This window comes from Brassica napus, chromosome A1, assembly GCF_020379485.1.
Source record: "Brassica napus cultivar Da-Ae chromosome A1, Da-Ae, whole genome shotgun sequence".
NCBI lineage: Eukaryota > Viridiplantae > Streptophyta > Magnoliopsida > Brassicales > Brassicaceae > Brassica > Brassica napus.
The window spans coordinates 15,718,455-15,739,296 of NC_063434.1; the positions used below are offsets into that span (position 1 = coordinate 15,718,455).

General features: G+C 37.6%; 2 protein-coding genes across 4 annotated transcripts; both read right to left on the reverse strand.

Annotated features, from left to right (window-relative positions):
- Window positions 1-831: 831 nt before the first annotated feature.
- On the reverse strand, window positions 832-18,016 carry LOC106428547 (cation/H(+) antiporter 4). The gene is made up of 3 exons (XM_013869300.3): window positions 17,687-18,016; window positions 16,561-17,619; window positions 832-16,475 (listed from the first exon to the last, which is right to left on the reverse strand). Exons 1-3 carry the CDS (start codon window positions 17,948-17,950, stop codon window positions 15,345-15,347), a joined length of 2,454 nt encoding a protein of 817 aa, XP_013724754.2. The 5' UTR covers window positions 17,951-18,016; the 3' UTR covers window positions 832-15,344.
- A 239-nt stretch (window positions 18,017-18,255) lies between these two features.
- On the reverse strand, window positions 18,256-19,844 carry LOC111214963 (50S ribosomal protein L9, chloroplastic-like). 3 transcript variants are annotated; one of them, XM_022717848.2, is made up of 7 exons: window positions 19,581-19,844; window positions 19,326-19,453; window positions 19,200-19,245; window positions 18,991-19,088; window positions 18,869-18,916; window positions 18,613-18,777; window positions 18,256-18,431 (listed from the first exon to the last, which is right to left on the reverse strand). In XM_022717848.2, exons 1-6 carry the CDS (start codon window positions 19,728-19,730, stop codon window positions 18,657-18,659), a joined length of 591 nt encoding a protein of 196 aa, XP_022573569.1. In that variant the 5' UTR covers window positions 19,731-19,844; the 3' UTR covers window positions 18,256-18,431; window positions 18,613-18,656. The 3 variants fall into 3 exon arrangements, with proteins under 3 accessions (XP_022573569.1, XP_022573568.1, XP_048601580.1); XM_022717847.2 differs by having other exon boundaries at window positions 18,256-18,438; XM_048745623.1 differs by lacking the exon at window positions 18,256-18,431 and having other exon boundaries at window positions 18,612-18,777; window positions 19,581-19,843.
- Window positions 19,845-20,842: the final 998 nt, after the last annotated feature.

Sequence of the window (20,842 nt, forward strand, 5' to 3'; positions counted from 1 at the left end):
CATCCGCATTTTTAATTTCAAATCAATAAACTCAATTTATGAAATTTTCATTTAATTAATACTCAAAGAACATTTCCAATATCAAAAATTTACTCCCCTCCGTTTTGTTTACATGACGTTTTAGAACTTTTGTTTTGTTTTGAAATAGTTGACGTTTTCCATGATGGTAAATGATTTATTAATTACCCTTTCATTGTTATTATACAATTCGGTCAACAATCCCAAGCTTCAAGTAGAAACAACACGTATTTTATGTGTTTTATGAGAGATAAAAAATTTCAGCAATTAAAAAATTAATAATTGAAGAAACAAACTAATAGTATTAGCACAATTGCTATTTTTGTTCTTTCAAGTTTCAACCCACGAAATGATTAAGAAATAGAAATTGGAATCAATTACATTTGACCAAATAGTGATGATAATAATAATAACCTACAATAAATTCTCAGCATTAAAAATATAACGAAAAGGATAAAAAAGGTATTGTATCAACTGCCTTAATCTATGTGAAAGGTCCTAAAACGTTATATATATCCAAAGGAGGGAATAATAGATAAAAGAAAATTTCAAATATATATTGATAAAATCATAAAAACGGAAATAAAAAAACAAGAAAACAATCCTCAAAGCATCCGTCCGATACAAATTATTCATGCTCGTAAATGTAATTATAGTCAAATTATTTTGATAAATTTGGTAATGTATTAAACTATAGGCAAATCTAACAATGTTCTTTATAAATATAAAAATCTCTTAAGTTTTAAAAAACAAACAACTTAATATTGTTAATTAAAATGATGAAATCCAATACCATATTTAATATGGAATTTAATCAAGGTTTCAAAATCTACACCTAATAAATATATTGAATATATTTAAAACATTTTTTGTGGAAATTTGGTTCCTAATCTTCTGAAAGAATATTCTTGCAATAGTTATTAAATGGCAATAAAATTAGAACATGTTGTGGTGTTTTCATGAAGATTGTGAGATTTGATTAGAAAATTAGAAAATCTGAAAACAATGAGTAAAATAGAGTTTTAGCACCATCAATTGTTGGTATTTGAGTTCTTATGACTTTCTAATGAAACACCGGATTTAGTGAAAAGAGACATTTTTTTTTACAACGAAAAATTATTCTATTACTCAAGTTTGAGATGGTCTAACTATCAATAAAACATAAATCTCTATGGAACGACCTCACATTCTTAGCAAAGAGACATTAAGGGAAGGAAACCAAATGATTTATCCACAAAAAAAATCATATATTATGCCACAAATGATGTGGAAATGTCATTTAGAACAAACATCAATTCTTTTAATACTATTTCAAGGAATTTTGACGCGCGAGAAGAATATATACATGTATTCTTATGACTTGCATTCAGAATATATACATGTATTCTTATGACTTGCATTCAGAATTGGAGGCTCTATAATGGGTTATACACACATGTTGTCTTGGTCTTTTGAAGATGGTCTTATCACCAACATAATAGCCGGGGCTTTTTTATGATTCTAAAGTTGAAAAGTAATTTGTTTCCTTCCAAATCTCTTTGATTTTTTGCTTACTCAATTGTAGAGTTTCCATGTTGGTTTCGAGAGCAAAGAGGCTAGGGATCGTTACTCTCGTGTAGGTTACATTCTTTTACAGTTACAAGAAAAAGGGTTACATTCATTTAAAGTGACTCAAAATATTGAAAGTTTTAAAACTCCATACGGATCAAATAGATCTTTTAAAATAGGAAAATAATTACTAAACGTATACACATGTATTTAAAACTAAAAGATTAAGAAGTTAAGCTTTTCCAAATGAAAAAATATTTATAATTTAACAAAACGTATATTGAATAATAGTAGGACAGAAAATACAGAACGTATTTCATCATATATTAAATAATTATAAAATTTGCATAAAATGTGATTTTTTTTTTGAAACACTAGTGAAAACATATGGAGGTGATTGGTTGGACTGTAAGAAGTGACTTTGACTTTATTTTTCATCTACAACCTTAAATACTATCAATCATGTTTTATCTTGATTTTTAAAGTTACAATAAAAAAATTAAAGCTACAGCAAAAACACACAAAAAATGGTTGTAAAAATCTTATTTTCTAAAACATCATTTTTTTATCTGTAGGAAATTTTACAGCTACATCTCTTAAAGTTAAATCCAAAAATTCTACGTAAAATAGAAGGAATTTGATTTTTGATTTAATTACCGTGGAAGTGCAGATCTTAACGTATCTTCTTACAAGATGGATGAGGTGCTTTGTGGATTTTAATATTGAAACTTTATCTTAAGTTATTCATTATTGAATTATTTTTTTAATTATTTCAATGGGAGCTGTAGTTGTGCTATAATTGTAGTATCATATACTTAAAACTCAAAAAACAAGTTTTGTATCCATTTTATTAAAATATATATTACCCATGTACTATTTGTATATTTATTATGCTTAAGGGAAAAGTTAAGACTTGAGAGTGATTATATAGAGATTACATACTCTATTAATTGGTCTTTTCCTTAAAGCAAAAGGCCAAACTTGGTACTGCTTAAAAATGATTTCAGCACTAGTATAGTACGTTTCTTTTACAGACAATAAGAAATTTCGATTGTACGAGAAAATCTTGTTTTTCTTCTCTTTTTGAGCCCTACAATGTCATGATTATGCTTATTCCTTCTTTTTTGTGTTCAATTGCCAAGGAAAATAAACATTAAAATATTAAAGAAAAATAACACAGATATATATATATTAATTTTATGAAACTAAATTTTCATATTTTTAGTGATTCAGGCACCATAAGATAGTATAAAAAATACTCACATAGTGGTGGTCTAATTACAGGCGATCTTCGTCTAGATTTAAAGATACTCTACTACAGTTTATCGTGTGACCATGCAGATATGAATTTATTACTTATGGTTCATTTGAATACTTAAGAATAAATGTAAGCATTTTTGTAGATTTGGAATATCCCAGATTATACAAAAGAAAAACTCACAAAAAAAGAATCAATAAACCGCATATTCATCCTAACTCAAGTTAACCATTACAAAATTGGTCTTTTACTGTGGTTAATGAATTGTAAACGATGTTTTTCTAATCTTTATTATTTTTTAATTTGAAACCAAAATTTTAAAAGTTCAATTCCCTAATCAAATTTGAAACTAGTATTCTCCATTAAATTCATAATTAAGTTAAATAGTGTATATAGAGAGAAAGACTCAAATCTTGGCCCAACTACAATTCTAGTCCAACAAGAATTAGATACAAAACCAAATAAGAAAAAGACGTTAATTTTCTCTTTGTCATATCGGTCAAAGACGTGATATGAATCCAAAAGGGAATAAGATATTGAAGATGGTGAGTGTTAAAAATATAGAGGTGATATAGGCTTTTGAAGGCATCCGAGAAAGAAGAAAAAAAATACGAGAGCTAGGGAAATAGAGAGAGACAATAGAATCAATAGTTAAGGTTATGGTTCTTAAGGAAAACTTGTGAATTATATTTTGTTTTTGTAAGGAAACCATGTGAATAAAGAGAGAGAGTTTTGATATTGATTTCATTCTAAGTTTAAGCACTAAGAAAATGTTTAAAACCTAACAAGTGTCATAAGAGCAATCCAAGTTTGATTACAAGTGCTAGGAGGAGATATAGAATCAATATCGGGAAAGTTTGAAGTTGAGAAGTTTGATGGAAAAGGTGATTTTGGGTTATGGAAGTACAAGATGCTAATGCAATTGGAGCTTCTAGGGTTAGATTATATGATTCAGGAAGTTTCGATCACGCCTTCTGATACATGAAGAATAAAGACGAAGAACTGCCAGAAGTCAAAGTAGATCCGCTGAAGGAAAAAAGGCAAAGAATCTAATATGCATGAGCCTAGGAAATTTGGTTCTGCATAAGATGATGAAGGAAACTACTACGATAGGAGTTTGGAAGGCTCTGGAAAGAGATTACCAAACGAAGACACTTCCTGACATGATTTACATGAAGCAAAGGTTTGCGAGCTTCAAGATGGAAGATCACAAGAGCATGGAGGAAAACATGGATACTTTTCTTAAGCTAGTTTCAGATCTTAATTGCAAGTCTAAATATCAACATTAGCGATGAAGACCAGATAATTCAAGTTCTATCTAGCTTGCCCCAGTAATTTGATTCACTAGTTGTATGTAGGCCTGACGCAGAGGGCTTGTATGTAGAATCAAAGGGCAGATCAGATAAAAGAAGTTATGAAGGAAAATCAAATCCATGGAGAGGAAAATCTAACGGCAGGGGCATATCTAAGTCCAATCAAAGATTCTAAAAAAACAGGTTGTTTTATCTGTGGAGAAGGACACTGGAAAAGTGAATGTCCTGAAAGGAGACATTCAGAGTCTGCAAACTTACAATGGAGCCGAAGCAACTATTAGTGTTAACAGCTAGTGCACAAGACACTAACCAAGAATGGATTATGGATTATGGATTTTGGATGTTATGTTTGATTTCAAGGAATTCAATGGTGGTCCAGTGTTAATGGCTGATAACATTCAATGTGACATCAAACAAATTGGAAAAATAAAATTCAGATGGCTATGAAGTGATACTCACAGATGTTAGATACATACTGGAGGTGAATAGAAATTTAATTTCCTGTGGGATGTTAGAAAAATCAGGCTTTTTTAATAGAAAAATCAGGTTGCAAATATAAAAGAAAAAAATTCATGTGTACTTCTACAAAGATAACAAGAAGGTGATATCATAAAAATATCACGATGGAGTTTATTATCTACAAGGCACAATTGATAAGAGTAAGAAGAACATTCCTAGAGTGGAGAAAGAAATCATAAAGAAGAACTCAAAGAAGGTGACGTTTGCAAAAAGTCTGATTTAGGGAGATAGATTTGAAACAAATGACTCATCAGCTCAAGGTGGAGACTCTTTTTCAACAGCAAAAAAAAAAAAATTGAGTCTAAGGTGGGTGGAGGATAATCACCAACAAGAGCTGAAGGGAGACGACTATCACAGCCGGTAAAACAAAGCAGATCACCAAATAAGTATAACATTACAAATATCACCTTAATCAGCTTAAAGAGAAAGAATGACCTTACCAGGAAGTTGAAGTGGAAATGGGTTCGTCGGAGTAACAAAAGAGTCTCCAAAAGGGCACCGGAAACACTGGAAAACGGCATATTTAGAAATCACCATAAGATTTCATGGTCAAAATTCAATAGAGGGTAAAGCTTTGCAACTTCAAGTAGGAATAGTCAAACCTATATCAAGCAGGCTCAAAATTCAGAGAATCTCACCAGAAAGCAGCAGTACGGCGGTAATATGGATTGAATTTATCAACACCAACATGGAAAAACAGATTCACTAGCTGATTTGCCCTAGTATTTACTACTTTAGGCCATATATTAGGTCATATTTAGAGTATATTATATAATTCGAGTCTATTCTAGGTCATTTATAGGTTTAGGTACGTTTTGGAGAACTTTGGAGATTATGGAACAAGTTGAAACTTGATGAGGAGAGAACCCATAGCTGTGCAGAAAGGAGGATCGAGATATGATGTAAATATCTCTAAGAAGCAAAGGCAGAATCCTAGTAGGGATTATGCTTTAATAGTATAGATTTGCCATGAGATCCTCCAAAAGAAATAATACATATTCACACAAATCGACTGTAGAGGAAAATTACATAGATTCGTGGGTATCTTTGATAAGTCTCGTAACTGAACAGCTGGTGGGCATTCAAATAAAATATGGTTTATTGATTCCTTTTATGCTCCACACCTTTCATAGAGGACATCCCATTTTATTGCTCTTGATATTAGGTTATTCCTCATTGGTAAACAACCTGAAATAATTTGCCAAAGAAAGTGTTTTAGCTTTGGTGAACACATATTTTTCATGAGTGTTCTCACATAGCCTTTGTATCCAGGTGTAAAATGGTGCATTTCGAACTCTATAATGGTAAAGTTTTTCTAATTGATAACCAGATTGATCGTATATTTTCTGGATTGTGTAAAGTGTCATCCTTCTTTTTCCATCGTTGGTATCTGACTTAACGGATTGCTTTCTATGAGTGATGCATCTTCTGGTTCCACCAATGTCCTTAAAATCAGTGAATTTCACTTGTGAGATGTAGGTTTGATGAGCTTGTCTACAATAAGTGCATAGTCAAAAAGAGTTGATTTACTGGTTGCTGGTCTCAGGCGGTTGGCTGGGCTCCAAGGATCATTCTATACTGAGATAGACGATCATGTTCCACCCTTTTGTATAGTCGTCTGCTTATCAGAGATCTAGCTGATACAATACTATGCCAACCATACGATGACGAATATGATCGTATTGGTTCTAATGGGCTCGTGTTCCTGACGTATTAAACTTTAAATACTTTAGAAAATAGAAAGTTTGGCTTTTTGATTAATCTCCAGAACTATTTTCGTAGCATTTATGTATTAAAGTCCACAAGGGTCTTGAATCCTATAACTCCCTCCTCTTTTGAAAAACATAGTTTATTTCAAGCAATCAAGTGCATACCCCTTCCATTTCCTTTGTAACTCCACCAACATTGTGATATAATAATACTTGTTAATTTTGACGTAATTGTTTTTGGTCATCTAAAACAGGACATGACATGATTTGGCATAGCCGTTGCAACTGATTTTATAAGTAATTGCTTCCCTCCTTTTCTCAGATATTTAAATGTTAATCCATTCACCCTTTTATGCATCTTTTCATGAAAGAATCCAAAAATCTGTGTGTTTTGAACCTCCAGGATGTAAGTGTAAGATGACACAACAATAAGGTAATGCAGAAAGTAAAGCAAGAGACAAACATCTATAAGCAACCCTTAAGCTTTATTAGAAATCGCCTTATACACTCTATTACAAGTTCTGCTTAATCAGCTTTACACAGTCTGTTATACCCTAACAACTGCTACTGAAAGATTCCTAAGCTACCCGCTTGTGTTTCTCTTCCGTCGAGTACTTCAGCCACTGCTTCAGCACGACCCAGAACACTTCCAAGAGCTTCTCTCTCTTTCTATAAGATCAGCCTATGTGTCTCTGTCTCTATACAGACGATCCCATAGCTATCTTATAGTTATTCTCCATGTTCCCGAAACCCTAGCCTCCAAGGCAACATGTATGGACATCTTCCATATCAATAAGTGCAACTTTCTTTTTCTTGGAATGCACTTATTCCTCTTTCTTTAAGTCATAAACTTGCTACTCAAGTTTATTCCTCTTTCCATATCTCCAAGATACTTTCTTGCTCTCCAAGTCTACACGACTCCAGCTTAGCATCTTGACTCCACATGTTCTTCAGCACTCAACATGACGTCTGTTTCAGCAACTACGTCAGCGACTACTTGAGGGCAGACATCTTACATCTTCAATCTCCTCTTTTTAGTTTTGTGTGCCGATCAAGCACAACACTCTTCTGGTTCAGCAACCACGTTGCAACCATGTTCCTCACCTGGAAACTTTCATACCAAATGTGCTTTTCTCCCCCACAAGATGTGCACCACACTATGCTTTTCTCCCCCATGAGATATGCATACTAAGGACCAGAACATCACCATTCTCCCCCTGCTTGATTGCATACTAAGCTAAAACAAATGCTTAGATGTCAAGCCTTACAGACCCACCGTTTTTTTCTGCATGTATAATCATGACACAGTCCCTGCTGCAGCGGAATAACAAGTACTACATCACGATCTGATCCACCTGTCAAGCTACCTCTCGACCCACTTCTGTTGAGGACCAGGCTTCCGTCATGTGTCTTCTTCTTGACCATGAGCCCTTCCCCATCCGCACCGAGTGCCATCTGCACTCGTTGCTATCGTCTTGGAGTGATTTCACTATCACACCCCTGAAGATCATCTCGCACCACTTCCTGACACACTTCGATCTCCTTCCCCTTTGTGCCACAAACAACCTCGTGTCCTGGCTCCAGACTTGATGCTTCTTGATCAACCTCAAGATCACTCCTACCAGAGCTGCATCAATCTTCTGATGTCTCATCCTTGATCTCATCAAGTAAGCCACTCTTGGCTAAGGACACTTCTTCAACCCTCTTGGGCTTAGTGAACGTCTTGTTCACCTTCTTGGCCATGTTTCTGCTCTTCCTACGAGCAAAACACTCCACCTTCTTGTGTCCAACCTTCCCACATAACCAACAGCACATCCGATGTTGCTTCTTGCTTGGCCTGACACAGTTGCTGATGCACCGATCAGTCTCCTTCCTTGTACCAGTTGCACAACCATGCTTCAGAACTTCCTGTCTGACCTTCATATTCTTGCACTAATGTACTACTTTCGGCTTGTTACTCACAGCTGCGCGCTGTAGAACTTCCTGCCTTACTCCCTGTCGTATGTCCCGACGTACTTCCTGACAAGCTCCTTTGGCTCCTCTTTTTGATGTGCTCCCATGCACGAAATGTATAGCCCCTTCTGTTGTACTTCCTTAGTACTCTCAGCTCCTCGATATCCCAGTCCCCAATTCGCCTTGGCTGGTTGACCCATCGAGAGTATCTTATCCAACTCTTTGGATCCACTGTTGAGCATCCTGATCTGTTTGCGATTCTCAGCCAAATCACGTTCCAGCATCATTGCTCTCTCACGTTAATCAATAGAAACCTCCCTTAATTTGCTAACCTCCTTCTCCAGAGACTCATAATTCTCATTTACAGCAGCAAGTTCTTCAGCAAGATCTTCATACTGCTCACGGCCATGCACCAATTCGTGTTGCAACCTCAGATTCTCATTCTTGAGATTCAACCACTTGTTGAGCATCACGTGATAATCCTCAGAGTCTGTACTGACATCTGAATCCGAGGATCCACTAGATTTCTCCTTGCGTGCACCAAATGCAACCATATTCTTCATCACCTTTCCATCTTCTTCATACTCTGAATCATCAGACGACTGCAATGGAACTCCTTTTCCTTTCTTTGAGTTTGGACATTCACGTCGTGTGTGTCCAACACCTCTGCACTCAGAACAATTAAGTTCTCTTTGCTGTGCTACAGGACAGTCAGCCCTTATATGACTGTTGCGGGCACAGAAACCGTACCTGAACCAATGCTCAGCCAGATAAGCAACAACTGCCACAACTACCTCACTAGAGCTACCTGCGACCAAGGTTCATTCAAAGAAGTGCATCTCAACCACCAGAAGGAATTTTGGCATGAAACCAATTTCCACAGAATGACAGCTCAATCATTCATCACTGAAGCTTGGAATTACAAGAAAAGCTTCGTGGAGCAAGAAGTTATGAATTTTACAAGTTGGAGGTTTCCCAGCCCATCCGTTTGCGAGTATCGGCCCTTAGAAGAGAAAATCAGCCAAACCAAGAAGCGGCCCGGGCCAAACTCAATTATGGATCTCAAGAGGGATCTTTTGTGGATCCGACAAGCCAAGAATCAGGAGAAAAGGCTCAGTGAAGTTGAAGATATAACCATTTTCCCAAACCCGGTTATAAGGAGCCGATTATGGAAAGATTGCATAATCAGTTGGTCCAACCATTTCCAAATCGAGATCAGGCAACCAAGACATACCCTACACGATCCAAGAATTCCAGAAGACATTCCAGAAGAGTTTAGATGGACCAGCATGCAGAGAAACAGGCGAATCTTCATGGCCAACAACTTTCCTTTTTCGGCCATGTTCACACTAGGAGGAGTAAATGAGTTTTCACAACAACTCTTTGAAGACCAACGGCCATATTCTTTCATATGTGGACTAAGGAGTATTTCAGGAAGGCTTCCAGATCATGGGCATATCCAGAAGCTGTCTAGATACAAGGCTCAGTCAAGTTTCCTTTTGGAGAGGCTCAAATCAAGCCTAACGGCTAGATATCTTCAAGGAGCCTAGCTTATGATTTTTCTACTTAATTTTCGTGTACTTTGTTTCCTTTTGAGTCATAGGAACGTTATAGTTGTCCCAGTGTCGAGCCTATATAAGCTCAGGTCATAGTTCATTGTAAAAGACCCTTGATCATTTTTAAAGTAATAAGAAATTGTTTTCTTTTAAACAAAGTTGTGTATTCTTTGTTGTTATTTCTCTAGTTCTTTGTGTGTGATTCACTAAGACCTAAAGAAGCCACGTCCAGGGAGCCTTGTGTGATTCAAGACCATCTGTTCGTCCATTGACTGAGAGAGTCGATCTATATCCATCTATCCATTCCATCCATCGATCCAGCTTGGAAGAGATTCATATCAAGCAAGCCGGATTCCATCCTCAGTCCATTCTCCATCCACTGATCCTTGTTGAGAGAGACACACGTCCAGCAACAAAGATCCCATCATCCATCTTTCTATCCTTCTTATTTGAATTGTTTTCATTTTTGCATATCATTTAGTTTTGAATCTTAAAAGAAAATCCATAAGAATCATATTTGCTTCAGTTTATCATTTCTTATATAGTTTATTTTCTGTTCTTCATATAGAAATCATAAAACTCATAAAAAGGTTCATCCTTGTTTCAGGTATAAACTGGCCGTCCCATTACTCCATCGCAGCCGTCTAGCCAATCTTCCGTCTGTCCGTCCGTCCGATCTGTCCAAGCCGAACCAATACCAAACCTCAGTCAAGCCATCCGTGTAGTCTGAATCCCAGCCTGCAACAATGACCAACTCCTCCACACTCATAGCACTTGAGATTTCTCTCATTCTGCCATTGTCACGATCACCTCCCTGGCGACCATACTGATTCCTCCCACCAGAAGAATTCATCTTACCAAAATTCCTAACCAGCATACCAATGTCATCTTCAATCTTTTGAAACCTATCAGTATCTTTACCAGCTACAAGCACCACACTCCTTGGCGCACTGCTTGATGTAGAGACTGAACTACTGTATGTTTCCATCTCTTCTGCCTTCAGCATACCCACAAGCTTGTCAAACTTGAGCTCATCCGTGTTTGTAGTCATCTGTAAGACCACCTTGTGAGCTCCAAACTTTGCTGGAAGACAGCGTAGTAACTTCTTTACCAGCTTCTTCTCCTTGTACTTCTTCCCAAGTACAAATGCTTCATGCGCCATAGCACTGAGTTTGGCACTGAAGCTCGCCACAGAATCATTATCAGACCACCTGAGATTCTCAAACTGCGACCCAAGATGATCTAGACGTGTCCTCTTGACACTCTCATCTCCTTCAAACGTATTCAGCAGGATCTCCCACGTCTCTTTAGCCGAAGTACTCCCCTGAATCAGCTGAAACTGCTCTGCTTCAACAGCTCCAAAAATCACCGACAACGCCTTTGCATTAAATTTTGATGCATTGCGTTTTGCCTCTGACCAATCCTCTTTTGGTTTAGGCTTCTTCTCACCTCATGTGACTATGGTAGGCTCCTCCCAACCAATCTCCACAACTGTCCACACATCTTCATTGATTCCTCGAATCATCTGCTTCATGCGAGCCTTCCAATGACCATACTGGTCTGCATTCAACACGATCGCCTTCTGCACAGAAATAATCGTGTCCATCTTCACCTTAAGGATAACACCGATAACTTAAGTGCCCCGCTCTGATACCACTTGTAAGTGCAAAGATGACACCACAATTGAGTAATGCAGAAGATAAATCAAGACACAAAATAGATACAAGCAACCAACTATTGCTTTATTAGAAATCGCCTTGTAAACTCTATTACAAGTTCTGCTTAATCAGCTTTACACAGTCTGTTACACCCTAACAACTGCTACTGAAAGATTACTAAGCTACCCGCTTGTGTCTCTCTTCCGTCGAGTACTTCAGCTACTGCTTCAGCACGACCCAGAACACTTCCAAGAGCTTCTCTCTCTTTCTATAAGATCAGCCTCTGTGTCTCTGTCTCTATACAGACGACCCATAGCTATCTTATAGTTATTCTCCATGTTCCCGAAACTCTAGTCTCCAAGGCAACATGTATGGACATCTTCCATATCAATGTGCAACTTTACTTTTCTTGGAATGCACTTATTCCTCTTTCTTTAAGTCATAAACTTGCTACTCAAGTTTATTCTTCTTTCCATATCTCCAAGATACTCCCTGCTCTCCAAGTCTACACGACTCCAGCTTAGCATCTTGACTCCACATGTTCTTCACCACTCAACACGACATCTGCTTCAGCAACTACGTCAGTGACTACTTCAGGGCAGACATCTTACATCTTCACAAGACATTCGGATATTCCCAAATAAAAACCCATACTTCCTATATTTTGGATGGAATATATTTTCCATTTCTTGCTGAATTGCAACATCTATTTTGTGCCCAAACTGAATCGATGATTTTGCAAAATTGATTTGTTCACCAGACACTTTTTGGTAGTTCGTTAAGATTTGTTGAATCGTTTGACACTACTCCTTCTAAGCTTTACAGAAAAAGCTGTCATCTGCAAAAGGGAGATGAGAAATCGTCGGGCAGGCCCTAACCACTTTCAGACCTGTCAATCGTTTCTCACGCTCTGCTTTCAAAATATTGGCTATTAAAGCCTACGTACACATAATAAAGAAATAAAAAGATAGAGGATCATCCTGCCATAACCTCTTTTTGGGATTATGTGACCACGACGTTGGCCATTTATCAGCACTTTATATTGCACTGATATGATACATTTCATCCTCAACTGGATCCCTTGTGAATCGAACCCCGTTTTCGTGAGTAGTGCCTGAACAAAACTCCATTCCACCCTGTCGTAAGCTTTACTCATATTTGCTTTGATCGTCATAAATTTCTACTGAAATGATTTATTTGTCCTCAATCCATGGAATATCTCTTGCGCTATTAATATGTTATCTGATATTTATCTTTTTAAGACAAAAGCAGATTGTGTTTTCGAGATTAACTTTGGTAGGCAATTCCTTAGTCGCTTACATAGGACCTTTCATATAATCTTGTAACCCACATTACAAAGACTGATTGGACGTAAATCCGTTTGTATTTGAGTTTTTGGAATCAAACATATATTTTTCATATTCAGCCTCCCATCCAATTTCTATGTTCTCATGAAATTGTTCACCTGCTCGATAATATCCATCTAGACCATGTGACACGCATGCTAGAAAAAAGCGTTGTCAGGACTTCCTCTAGACCAAAGTCCTGGTGTTCTTACAGGATGCATCATAAGCAAAGCTTGTCAAACTTCCTCTTCTGTTCAGTAATAGTTGTCAGGACTTTGTAGAAAATTATCAAACTTAGATGGATAAATAGATGTGAAAATATCTGTAAAATAATCCACCGCCGCATTCTCCACCTCCTGATCCTTTGTTACCCACTGTCCATCATCCTTATGTAAACCAATTATCATGTTCCTAGACCTTCCTTGTTTTGTCAGTTCATGGTAAAATTTTGTATTTGAATGCCCTGCAGTATGCTAGATATTCCTACTCTTTTGTTGTCAATAATCCTCCTCATCTCTTATATGCCTCATGTAAATTTCTGGAAATTTCTAATATATCCTTTTGAATTATAGTTAGTCTTGTTTAACCTCATCTAAAGCTTTCTGTAACTCACTTATCTTCTTTTTTCCATAAGGAGGGTTATTTTTCTTCCATCTGGAAATTTCGTGTCTACAATTACTCAACTTAGTCACAAAGTCTTGTTCTGGTCGGCCAATATCTGAAAACCATCCAGGGGTAATAGATTCAAGTAGACACTCTTGTTTGATCCATCCTTTGTCAAACCGAAAAATTTCTCTCCTCCTTGTAACTTCGTCCTCAATAGTTGCTATTATCGGTATGTGGTTACATTCTACTAATCCCAAGTTTTCTGTTAAAGAGCATGGACATAAAGTATGCCAGTCCTCGTTTGCCAATGCTTTATCCAATCTGCATCTAACCATTTTGTTCCCTCTTCCTCCTTGCCATGATATCGTATTTTCCAAACCTAAAAGTTCAAGTAGACCACAATTTCTTATAATATTATTAAAACCCATAAAGGATCCGATGTTTTTGTCAGGTCTTTTTTTTGTTTTTCATAATTTCTAGTAATCTCATTCAAGTCTCATATAATAAATCAAGGTTCTGTCTTTGTAGTCCATACCTCGCCAGTCTTTCTCGTACTTGATCCCTCTTGTTTTGAACGACTTCTCCATATACAAGTCATAAATACTTTTTCCCGCAAATTTACACTTCAACTTCTATCATTCTGTTACAGGTGTATATAATGTTGTTGTTGAAATCAGTATTGTAATACAATGCCAAACCACCACTTGTTCCTTGTGGATCAACTATAACCATATAGCCAAAATGAAGTCGGAAATAATGAACAAAGTTGTAGTTTGCTTTGTCTCGGATAAAAAAAAGTCTGGTATTTTTATTGATCATTATTTTTAAGAGACTTGATTGATCATTATTTGTATTGATTGTTAAACCGGAACTAGGATAATAGATGATTCAACGGTTGATTTTATTGATTGATGTTAAGAACTGTTATATATATATATATATATATGTATATACATAGTTATGAGTAGGAGCTATGCGAGAGGGCGTGAGTTCAAAGATGTCTGAGCTTCGACGCTATGGTGTTACGGGCGTGAGTTCAGAGACGTTTGAGCTTCGATGCTACTGTTTTGGGCGTGGTGCAGAGACGTTTGCATTCGACACTATGATGGGCGGGGGTACAGAGACATACTATACTAGCGACACTACGAGTATATGTGCATATCCTTATGAGGAAATGTGTGGTGCAGAGAGTAGCTGTATGCTATTAGCGCATTGATTGTTATTTTGTGTGGTATAATAGACACCGTGTTTGTTTTATGCTAGGGCTTAAGCCTACATAGTTGTAGTGCTATGAACTGAGTCAGTGGTTTGCGGTTTAGCATCACATACCTCGCTGGACAACTCCCATGTTGCTCACCCCGCCTTTCTTTTCCCCTTTCAGGTGAGACCGACGAGCAAGAGTGATTATCGGACCGGTGCTATTGGGTTTTTGGGCTTCTATCGCTTTTATCGTTATCGGATTTTTAGGTTTTTTGGACTTTTATCGTTTATGTTAGATTTTCGGATTTATGTTATCTTTATATTTCTGACTTATGTTGTTATCAGTATTTTCAGTTTGACTTATGGTCATGTATTTAACTTGATATTATAATGCGGAGTTTATGATTCTTTCAGTATCTATTATTATGTTAACTTTGCGTTTATATTATTTCGAGGAAACCGGGTGTTACAGCTGACTTGACATGTCCTGCCAGTCGCCCGACCTCCCAAACAAGCATAATAACCTAACTGTCATCACAACTTCTGAAACAAACTTGTATGAAATATATACACTAATCAAAAACATTGTAATCATTACTTGTATATGAAGGCAACGTTATTTCTAAGCGTTGAATTTTATCATGGTTGTATATTTAAAACCTAAATCATCTGCTGTTGCTGCTGAATCACCAACACCGAAGCTTGGCATTTAAGATCTTGTGAAGCCAAGAGATCTCCAACCACGCCAAGTTCTTCGAACTCACTCCATTCCTCAAGCCCTTCCGTGAAAACACTCTTCCTTCCTTTCTCTCTTCCGACGATGAACAGATCATATTCATTTGCAATCGATTTTAACAGTGTTGATGTTTGTGAGGCGTCATCCACTACTTGCTCGGAGTAGATAATGCTGACACCTTCAAGAACATTGCTCTTCACGTCTCTGAGCAGTTCTAAATCGAGCATTCGATCCCAATCAGTTACTTGATTGGCTCTTTGTTCAGAAGAGACCAGACAAACCACTGTGATCTTTATCCGCGCGTTACGAGCCATGCGCTTGGCGAGTGTTAAGGCTTCTCTATCGTCTTTACCTCCAAGGAAAAGCATGCATACTTGGTAAGATGAGAAGTTTGCAGCCGTCTCTCGGATCGTTCTCCTACCATTGTTGCTCCGGTAGATGAAGATTCCGACAGAGCAAGGAGAGAGCTCGAGGACGCTCTTGTTCAGTTTCCGGATCATGATACTGTCGGAAACAATGGCAGATCCATCAGCAGACCAAGTCTGGTGAAAAGGAAGGATGATGAGAGACGTTGTGTTGTTCAAAGCGAGCATACATATGTCTCCATGCATCGTCTTGGGAACAGATATAGCCGTGTAAGTGCTGACGAAAACAGAGCCGAAGAAATCTTTGTGGAACTGATCAAAGGAGGCAATGACGCTCTCGGAGTTATAAGAAGTGTCCTCGCTTTTTCTTATTTGCAAACGGTGAGAGATGAAAACCGGAGAAGCTCGTCCTATGAGCTCCATCAAGTGAAGGACGTAAGTAGCTACAGGACTTTCTCTTGAAGGACAAGTAGCTTCAAGGAGGTTGATCATGGGATGAATGTCGTCGGTTCTGTAGATACACGACAGAACCCTCAACTCGGAGTTTGGTTTCATGTGAAGCATGTTCCGCTTCTCGTATCCTGCATACATCCTCGAAGGATCGTATATACGTCTCAAGATCGGAGGTATGATTGCAGAGTTCAACAAGATGTAAAGAGATAAGATGGTGAAGGTCACAGGCCTAATAGACTGTAAAATGAAGAAAAAAAAAACAACTCAACTGGTTTGTATCTCAAAAATGTTATAAACAAATGTAATATAAGTATATACTTACTCCTCTTTGGAACCCAAACGCATAAGCGCCGAACTCGAAGATGCCTTTAAAGGACATAATAAGAGAGAGAGCAAGGCAGTCATTTGCGGGCATACGGAACAACAAGGCAGGGAGTGTGGTGAGGGCGAATTTGACGACAAAGGATACAAAGACGATGATGAAGATACTTTTGAAATCTGTCCAAGAGTGTAACATAGAAGTATCAAACTCCTCGGCGCATGTAGCCACGAAGAAGGGAAGGAATGTGCCGAAAACCGCGGACTCGAACTTCTGGACGATGGCAGATCCCAAAGGCGGTCCGTGCGGAACCGCTAGGCCTAGAATAAAAGGTCCGATGAAAATAGTTTGCTTGCACCAGTCCGCAAGAACGGCTGACCCAAAGACAAGAATGATGATTAAATATATGTAGAATTTCTTCACGGGACGACCAGAAGGTGTTCTGTTGATGATAACGAACATCAGTGGCCTGAAAACGTATATGGCGAAACAAACAAAGACCACCACTGTCCCTGCACGCTTCAAAGGACGGTTTCCGACAACAACATCTCCGATGAATATGGAACCAAGCCGAGTTTTCTCTTCCCTGAGTTCCTTTAAGAAGACGAGAACCGCAGAGAGGACCGAGGTGCTGAAGTCACTGATCACAGCAGATGACATAGCGAGGCGACCAAGCTCCGAGTTCTGCAGCCTCAGCTCGAAAAGAAGGTTTCCGATTACAGGAAAGGACGAGAGGCATTGGATGGAGTAGATGATGATGATTTCGAAGAAATTCACAACCGGTTCTCCCTTTTTGGTTCCTACATCTCTTAAGATGACGAAGAAGATGAAGGAGCAAACCGTTATAGAGAGCAACACAGAGGAGAGGCCGATGGTGATGGCTTTCTTCCCTGTGTTGCGGACTAGACTCAAGTCCATTTTCACTCCCATCAAGAACCAGAACATCATGTAAGAACACGCACCAACCAGACCAAACAGAGTGTCTTTGTAGTCTTCTGTCGAAAAGAAATTCCTCGCGGGTGTATTCTCTTTCATAAACGACTTGCTGAGAAGAATTCCTGTCTGCAAACAAAACACATTTAGTCGAGCTTGAATCAAAGTAAGAAACAGTTTTTAAAGATTTACTTACAAGCATGTGGGAAGTGAAACGAATCATGCCAAGACGTTTGAATAAGAAATGGAAGAATTGCCATAGGACGGTGACGATGAGGAAAATGATCTCAACATGTGGAAACATGTAGTTCCAGAACTCAATGTTGGCTTTAGGATCTTGGAGCTTAGTGGATGGCCATATCCCGCTCGAGCTCGGATTCATGGGCAGGACGCCGCAGATTGTGTTTGCTTCTCTCCATGTGTCTCTAAGGTAAAGACTCCTATCATCTCCGAACTCCATTGTGACCCAAAAAGAAAAAAGGGTTTCTAACAAGAACAAAGATGATAGAAACAAAACAAGATCAAATGATTATGAAATTGGAAAAAAGCTACAACTGTTTTAAACAAAATGTTTTGGTTAACGGAATTGGAGTGAACCGAAACAACATCTGCTTTTTGTTTCTTTTGAATAACCAATTCTCTAATAATAGTCAAATCTTGTGGGAACAAGAGGCGGCAACATACATTTATACATTACAGATTTCTGGTTAATGGTTATTTGTTAGGTTATTACAGCTTGTTTAGTTGTTAATTTAAGCGCCCATCTACTTCAACAGACAAATGTATTACAAAATAGCTTCAAGAAAATATTTATAACATTTTCAAGATTCCAAAATATTTTTTTTTAAATAGCAAAAAAGACAAATGCAGCAAAAGATTTAACAAGAAAAACTTCACAAACTTTGATCCTGGCCAATCTCTTCCCCCCTTTCTCTATGTTCCTGCAACCTCAAAACACCAAACACAATGCAATGGCCAGTTAGCATCTGCGTTTGCCCCTAAACCCTAAAACGCTAAACTCCATTACACAACCATGTTTTCAGAGTTAACTACATATTTCAATTCAGACTGAGACGAAACTACCAAAAAGCCATATTATGAGCATGGAGAGTAGAGAAATACCTTGGGGATGCAGCAGTAGCAGTCTTTGACTATTGGAAAGGTTGTTAGTTGGCGAAAACGTTGAGCCTAACGCGAGCAGTGACATCAGGGTGAAGTTTGAGTTCGGCTATGTATTCTCCGGTTTCACGGATCTCCGGAAGAGAGACAAGGCGCTTGTCTATATCCCTGTTAAAACCTCAGCCACAGAAGTAACCATATTAGAGACAAGGCGCTTGACCCATCTGAGAAACTATCAAAATTTTCAGTGTTCTGTTACCTTTGGAGCTGCGCCTTGATGATGTCAACAAGGTCTTGTGCTGTGACACTGCCGTAAAAAGAAATATCAAGTTAAAAAGAGGCTAGAAATGATTCTGAAGGCCACGAACACTCAAGACTTACGATCCAAATATTTGTTTGCCTTTACCGCCCTTGCGTTTAACCTTGAAAGCCCCAACGGTTTCGAATACCGTAGCCAATTGTAGCGCCTCTTCTTTCACCTGAAAAAAAAAGAATATTAAAACAAGAGCTTTTCTTGATCACTCAAAAGTCAAAACACACATGATGAGCAAAGCAAAACAAAAACAATGAATGTACTCATCTCAGATTACCCTTTGCTTTTCTGCCTCTATCCTTTCGTTTGCCATCTTCATTTCCCTAGCAAAACAACAACAAGGGTTTATAAAACGCATGTAAAAGATTTTGATATACGAGTTCTGAAGTTGAATGTGAATTACTTGAGCAGAAGCGGAGTCATGAGCTGAGCCTTTCCAGTGGGCAAGAGGAAGTTTCTGAAGAAACCGGCTTTAACGTCCAGTAATTGCCCTTGCTTGCCCAAGTCCAACACATCCTCTTTCAAGATTACCTTTAACAAACAAATACAACATTCTCTTTAACCAGGAACAAAACTAGAGATATAAAAGATTAGCACTAGGCTTATTCAAATTCTCTTTCATCTAAATAAAAATCAAAATAAAAAAAAAAGACTTTACCTTGCGGAGTTTCTTGGCTTTCTTCTGGGCAACAACCTCCAAAGTAGACCTTCGCTGGGATACTTTTAGGGTTTCATTTCCGACGACATTGAAGGTGTGAGACGAACAAAGCGAGGAGCTCCACGAGAGTGACAAAGACGAAGAAGCCATTGGCGAAGCTTATTCAGTTCCCGAGCAGAGATAAGAGAAGCGCTTTCGAGTCTTATCTTCTTCTTATCGGCTTCCTCCGTAACATATGTTTTTTCTCAATGTTTCGAATTTGACCCCATAAGTTTTTGGTCTTTTGGTTTTCTTCCTTATACTTTCTTAATTAGAAAAATTGTCAAATGTGACTCAAACCTTGATTTATATTGCAAAAGTAAACCCAAACTTAAATCAAATACACAAATAATCTAAAAGACTATTGAAATTACACCAGTCCCTTGTGAACAAACAAAAAAATCGAAATTTTTTTACGTTTCTAACTCTCGTAAGTCGTCTGTCCATACGACTTTGCAGTAAGTCGTCCAGAAGACTTATTGAAAAGTCGTCTGGACTAGTTATACTTAGAAATAATTTAAAATTTTTTTAAAAAATATTTTGACAAGTGAAAAATTGAAGTCATGTAATTAACATATGTTTTAAGAGATATAAATTAAGATATAACAAAAGTTAATTGTTTTTAACATAAACAGGTTCGGACGTAAACGGGTTCGGACAAGCCCGTTTTAACATCCCAGGCACCCAACCATTCGGGTACGTATTGACAAAATTTGTAGTTATGTTATTACAAAATATAATTTACTACTTTGATAGAATAGTAATTCATCATTTCCCTTTGCAGGTTATATATGGTTTTTCTTGCTTTCACTTCCATACGATATGTTCTTCCTAATCTGATATGGGCAACGACATGTTTTTGTTTCCATGTGACGTTATGTGTAAACGCCCTTTGCTATGTGACTGTGGGAAGTTACTAAAGCGCGCGTGCATCAACGAATAAAACAGTGGCGGAGCATGGTGTTTTCTTCTTTTTGCATACAGTTCTTGTAATACTATCTAGAAACATACTTATTTATTTTGCTTGAAAACCAAAAAAAACATATTTATTTATCAAAGTAAGGCCAATTAACTACTGACTATAGACAATTGAGGAAAAAAAATTACTGACTAGACAGGCCTGTTCGTTTGCTCAGTTGAATGATCCATCTGGGTGAAGGTGAGTATTGATGTTCGTTTAGTAGACTTAATCGGTACATCCAGATGGATCAGCTGGGTGAGTT

What these genes read in the sequence shown, in the direction of transcription:
- LOC111214963 (XM_022717848.2), bottom strand. Translation starts at nt 19,730, where the DNA reads ATGGCTTCTTCGTCTTTGTCACTCTCGTGGAGCTCCTCGCTTTGTTCG. An exon ending in AAGCCAAGAAACTCCGCAAG is followed by an intron (nt 19,454 to 19,580) that starts GTAAAGTCTTTT and finishes TGTTTGTTAAAG; the next exon opens with GTAATCTTGAAAGAGGATGT. An exon ending in TAGAGGCAGAAAAGCAAAGG is followed by an intron (nt 19,089 to 19,199) that starts GTAATCTGAGAT and finishes TTTTTTTTTCAG; the next exon opens with GTGAAAGAAGAGGCGCTACA.
- LOC106428547 (XM_013869300.3), bottom strand. Translation starts at nt 17,950, where the DNA reads ATGGAGTTCGGAGATGATAGGAGTCTTTACCTTAGAGACACATGGAGA. An exon ending in GTTTCACTTCCCACATGCTT is followed by an intron (nt 17,620 to 17,686) that starts GTAAGTAAATCT and finishes TTTTGTTTGCAG; the next exon opens with ACAGGAATTCTTCTCAGCAA. An exon ending in CGTTTGGGTTCCAAAGAGGA is followed by an intron (nt 16,476 to 16,560) that starts GTAAGTATATAC and finishes TTCATTTTACAG; the next exon opens with TCTATTAGGCCTGTGACCTT.